Below are 5,995 nucleotides of genomic sequence, written 5' to 3'. Positions count from 1 at the left end.
CTGGGAAAGTACAGCTTTGAAAAGCACCCAAACGTGCCTGGTGTTACAGGCTCTCTGGATCTTCAGTGCCTCTGTGCTGTCTTTCAGCTCTGTCCAGCCACTGGTAGGATTTCTGGATATTTGCCTCTTCTTTTTCTGTCTGTCCAAATCTACTAGTTGGGAGCTTCCGTCTGTCTGCAGGTTAAAACTCTGTTGTGCAAAGAATAAGTTATATTAGAGCATACCACATTCGACCCTCTTCTGCCCGGGAACCATAACCATAGCCTCTGGGCCCCTTTCCCCCCATTGTAAACACATGTAAAAAACCTCGGTGTCTACATTGATGGTTCTTTTAAAGTGAATAAGCAGGTGAGTGCAGCAGTTCAGTCCTGCTTCTTTCAGTTAAGACAGCTGACCAAGGTAAAGCCATCCCTCCTAAAGTCTTTGAGCGTGTTATTCACCTTTTCCTTACTTGCAGATGAGACTACTGCAATTCATTGTATTATGGTCTAGATCAGGCCTCCATCCATCGTCTTCACATGGTCCAAAATGCAGCTGCTCGCCTGCTAACTGGTACCAAACAGAGAGAGCTTATAACCCCAGTTTTGGCTTCTCTACACTGGCTTCCTGTCTCCTACAGGATCCAATTTCAACTTTGACTTTTTGTTTTTAAGTCTCTTAACGCCCGAGCCCCTCCTTACCTGTCTGAGCCCCTCTCTGCCTATGCTCCAGGACAAACCACCAGGTCCAGCTCAAAACCACGGACTGATCTCAAATCTCGTGGTGATAGATCCTTCTCTGTGGCAGGTCCCAGAGTCTCAAATAGTCTCCCCTAAATGTTAGATCTGCACAACACTTGATCAATTTAAATCTTTACTAAAGACACATTTCTATGCCCTGGCTTTTAACACACTATGACCCAGGCATTCTGGTCTTATTTGAAATAGTTTTAGTTATTGTTTTAATTCTTTTATTGTCCTATTATTGTTTTTTATTCTTATTAATGTATTACATTGTTGCTTTTTAATGCCATTTTTATATTGTTAAGCACTTTGTGCAGCATCGGCTGTTTGAAATGTGCTATAGAAATAAACTTGACCTTGACCTTGTCTCGTAGGTGCTGATTTCTATTCCTAATGCTTCACACTAGGCTGTGAAACCAAGCTACAAGCCTCCACCTGATGAAGCCAACACAACCGCAACCCAACTGTTTCTTAAACATGGTAGTGTCATGAAATTCAAAGGATTATCTATTTTTAAAAATCAAAATAGCATATCTTCTTAGTTTAAATATTAGATATGGTTTCAATGTCCTAAAATTTCATACTATTTACTTGATGACTTAAAAAGATGTAAGGGCTCAAAAAGGGCTGTATTGGAAACAATATGCATAATAAAAAGAGAAAATCAACTTTACACATTGATTTGTAATTAATCAATTTGTTCAGGTACCTCTGAAAGGGGATGGCACAGTAGCACATTTTACGTGGTTTTGTTAAATATACAGTTATTGAACAGAAATGAGCCAAATCTCAGGGGATTGGGTGTTTTTCACACTTTCAGAGTTTTGGTCCTAAGACTAAATTCTATCCTGTGACTTCCATATTCCATCTGGACTGTAGGATATACTGATAAATCACAGATTTCTCTTTGTTTGGCTGGATCCAGTGGATCTGTCATTCCCTCTGTGGTTACTGCCAACCCCACAGCTTGATGCTGCCACCACCATGCTCCACCTGTGTCATAGTGCAATGCCTATTTTCTTTTCATGATACCTGTCTTCGTGCGTTTTCTTTAATTGTTCATTTGAAATGTAAAACAACAAAAAGTGCAACGCAGTGAGAAAGACACCAGTGACCCCTGCAGGAGTGTTCAGGAAAAACATGCTAGACGGTCTTAGACAGTCTTCCCCTTTGATTTGGTTTTAGTTAAATTCGTTCACATTTTTTTAGTTTGTGCTTTTTGGTTTTTTTCACACAAAGAGGAAATAACATAACTGTTCATTTGTATATCACACACACACACACACACACACACACACACATATATATATACATATATATATACACACACATATATATATATATATATATATATTTAAATTTAAAAAAAAAATACTGTTCATCATATGTATACAGTGCTGCAGAAACTGTGCACCTCACGCCCCTTTCTTCTCCCTCATCTGAGTTGGAGATGCATTTGTACATCTGTATGGTGACAATAAAGCTATTCTATTGGCACTGAATACATTTGCACTAAAATATGAAGAATAAACATGAATATTTAGAGGAAGTGATGGTTGTCGGTAACATGGCAGCCGTATGTTCAAGACTGTGACCAAAGGAAAGCCGTGTTTACAAAGAGGGCCGCGGAACCCGGTGACTCCGGTCAACAGGTTTCGCAGTCTGCTTGAACGCATCAAAACCTGATTTCGTCATCACGCACAGTCACGTAACCCATTCGTCCAATCAGGTGAGAAGCTAAGAGAAGCTCAGGAAAGAAGCCGATGATATGGCAGCTTTGAGAGCGCCCAAGTAGAACTTGCTTCGTGTTATCACAACACTTTGAGTGGATATCAGGGCGCGTGCTCGACATGATTTACTTAATACTCGTTTCCGCGGTTTTCGGTGCAGTCGTTACGCTGATAGTACAGTTCCTGCTAATATACCGGAGAAGCCCTGAGCCCGTAGGCAGGACAGTGCAGTATGTCAAAGTAGTGCCCGGTAACGCGCTGAAGGATTACTTTAATAGCCATCATGCCGAAGCAGGCCAGCAGCAGGACAGCACGACATGTACCGCATCTAAGCAGCCAGAGGCCGCCTCTACGCGGCAGCAGGAGGCAGCCGTCACCGGCGGCGGCCCGAAACAACAGCCGCCACCGCCTTCCCAAAGCGAGCCCATCGATGCAGGAAAAGCCGAAACGTGCCATTTCCTAAACGCTATCTTTCTGTTCCTATTCCGGGAGCTCAGAGACACTCCCGTCGTCAGACACTGGCTCACCAAAAAGATTAAGGTGGAGTTTGAGGAGCTGCTGCAGACCAAGACAGCTGGTCGGCTCCTGGAGGGACTCAGTCTGAAAGATTTCTCTCTCGGGAATTCGCTGCCGGTTTTTAAGACCGCCAAACTCATGAAGCCGGCGCATCTGAACGAGGACGGGATGCCCGAAGAGCTCAACTTCGAGGTGGACATCGAGTACAATGGCGGCTTCCACCTCGCCATCGACGTCGAGCTGGTGTTCGGAAAGTCTGCGTACCTGTTCGTCAAGATGAGGCGCGTGGTGGGCAGGCTGAGGCTGCAGTTCACGCGCGTGCCCTTCTCCCACTGGTCCTTCTCCTTCCTCGAGGATCCACTGGTGGATTTTGAGGTGAAGTCCCAGTTTGAAGGGAGGCCACTGCCTCAGCTCACCTCCATCATAGTCAACCAGCTGAAACGGGTCATCAAGAAGAAACACACCTTACCCAACTACAAAATCAGGTACGGTCCAGACCCAGCGGAGTAAAGTGTGCTGAGCATGTAAGCCATGAAATGTTAAAGATGACGACCAAACTAAGAAATGAAACACCTGGGAAGAGCCCCCAGACCCCAAACTCCCACAACCAGACAACAACAAAGAGAATGACCAAAAACGCAAAGGGCTACGCAAAGACTCTGTTATAGAGAGTGGTCACAAAACACACAAATCACCCACTGAGACACAATATCATGACTTGAAAGATATAAAGTAATCAGGGAAACTCTCAAAATGACAGTAAACATGCAGGTGGTCAGAGTCGTATGCGTGCTGTGGGTGACTGCACACCGGGCAGCAAGTCTAACAATCCGTCCGTGGCTCAGTGTTTACGGCCGGTAGCTTAAGAATGAAGAATGTCTTTGCTGGCAGACCTTTCAGACTCTGGAAGAGTGTTAACTTTGTGTAGCATTCATTATTTTCTGAGCTCTGCTCATGCTTTGAATGGTACTTTCTTTCCAGTTCTTCTTTTAAGCAGTGAGAAAGTTTCAGCTCTGTTCAAGAGAGGAACTGTTCCCCTTTTTCTTTCTTACGTGTAGCAAGTCAAGTTTTATATGCACTTTTCAAGAAGAAAGGTTACAAAGTGTTTTATGATCCAAAAGTAGATAGAAAATAAAGCTTAATCAAAGCAAGCTTGCACAGGTGGGTCCCAAGCTTCTCTTTAAAGGTATCAGTTAGGCTGCCACAAACCAGTATTTTGATAGTCGACTAGAGCTGGGCGATATGAGATTTTTTCATATCACGACATGTTTTTTTTCATTTCAGGTGATAACGATATCTATCACGATATCAGCCAAATAACTATATTTGTAAGATTTAAATGTGCCGTTGCTCACAAGTAAAATGTGAAATAATCAGCAGCTTGTTTTTAAATATTTATTTCCCATAATAAGTTCAACAGGGTAGATGTACTTAAGGAACACGAGACTTTTTCAGATAGATAAAGGCAAATATTGCAAACTACACAAAAGGCAGCCGCTAAAGCGTTTAAGTTTCAAAATAGAACAAATGAAACAGACTAAATTGTCAATTCCACTTAGAAACAAAATATTAATTCTAAAAATAAATCTTAGTTTGTTTTACAGAAGAACAGACAAAACTGACTAACTTTTGTCAATATCAAATAAACTGAGAACTAAAAGGAAATTCTCAATCTCTCCTTGTTGTATAGCTGAGCTTTTCAAACAGTTTTAACAGTTACTTTAGTCTGACAAAAGCCGAATGACGAATTAGCGCTTCCAGTCAGAGACTGAGGCTACGTCCACACGTACACGGGTATTTTTGAAAACGGAGATTTTCCGTTTTCGTTTTAAAAAATAATCCCGTCCACACATAAAGGCAGAAATGAAGGAAAACGCTGCTATGAACATGCCAAAGCAGCAGGTGGCGCTAGATTCCTAACCGTGCAGAAATGTTGGCCAATCAGAAGTCTAGAAGCCTCGGTGGGAAAAAGTAAACAAAGCTGGGGCATAGAAGCAGAACCGAGTCGTATGTGTGGAGGGACAGTAACTGTGTGTATATGTAAGCATTTAAACACTGCAGAGAGTAGAATTAACAGTATTGTAGAAATTCATTTCACCGAAACAATAACGTGGCGCACAGTGTGACGCATGCACCAGTTTATTGTATTTCCAGACTTGCTTTCGGCACATTTACAGTGCACGCTACTCTGTTTTTTGTCAGACTTGAAATAGCCGAAATACCTTCACACTACGGAGCTTCTATGGCTCTTCGGTTCGACAATCTCTCCAGCATTGGAACCATCATCTGTTTTCTCTTCGGTCACGCTCGGTTGATTTTTCTAAACTGTAACTTTAATCTCAGCCAAACCGATTTACTCAGGAACAAATCAAACCCTGAAAAAAGCCAAACAATAAGATTTTTAAGTTATCTAAGTGACTCATTTATCATGTTTAACCTGAGTAGCAAAAAGACCGCAGCGATCTGAAAATGATGCGTCGGGAGTGCGCTGTTCTCGCCGGCTCGAGTGAGCCTCGAGCTCCCGGTCAGCTGTCGAGCTGGTGGGTAACAGACGTCTCCGAAAACGTCGGAGCGCTTTTGCAAATATGCGATGTCTTGATAAACAGCAGATATTTGAAGTTTACTCAGCTACATTCTTGCCTGAAAATATCTTAAAGGTTTATTTTGTGACCCAGAGAGTAATAAAAGTTACATTAAAACTAAGTAACTGCGTGACGTATATATCATGTTTAACCTGAGAAGCGAAAGACGGCGCTGGGTTTGAAAACGATGTGACCTCAGAGACCCGATAGTTCTGACTTGCTCCCTCTCCAGAACAAAAGTGTACAGCACACCTGAATATTTTACCTCAACCCTTGTACTTGGCGCGCGTGTCCGTGGCGCGCGTGTCCGTGGCGCGCGTGTCCGTGGCGCTCTGTCTCTCCTCAGCTCAGCTTCAGCGTGTAGAACAGAGGCAGGTGCCGTAACATCAGACATGCTGATGACTTGTTAGATTACTGTAAAGGTGTCTCAGTGTCCCCTCTCGCT

General features: G+C 43.0%; 1 protein-coding gene across 1 annotated transcript in view; it reads left to right on the top strand.

Annotated features, from left to right (window-relative positions):
• The first annotated feature begins 2,447 nt into the window (after window positions 1-2,447).
• The window catches only part of pdzd8 (PDZ domain containing 8), a 41,095-nt gene continuing 37,547 nt past the window's right edge, over window positions 2,448-5,995 (top strand). The window contains exon 1 of the mRNA XM_085427299.1: window positions 2,448-3,453. Coding sequence (XP_085283425.1) covers window positions 2,573-3,453 — 881 coding nt within the window. The 5' untranslated portion in view covers window positions 2,448-2,572. The remainder of the gene's footprint in view (window positions 3,454-5,995) is intronic.

Source organism: Rhamphochromis longiceps, linkage group LG13 (assembly GCF_057381845.1).
Source record: "Rhamphochromis longiceps isolate RC_006_pf linkage group LG13, R_longiceps_female_GT1.1, whole genome shotgun sequence".
NCBI lineage: Eukaryota > Metazoa > Chordata > Actinopteri > Cichliformes > Cichlidae > Rhamphochromis > Rhamphochromis longiceps.
This window is presented reverse-complemented; position numbering and strand designations above follow the sequence as displayed.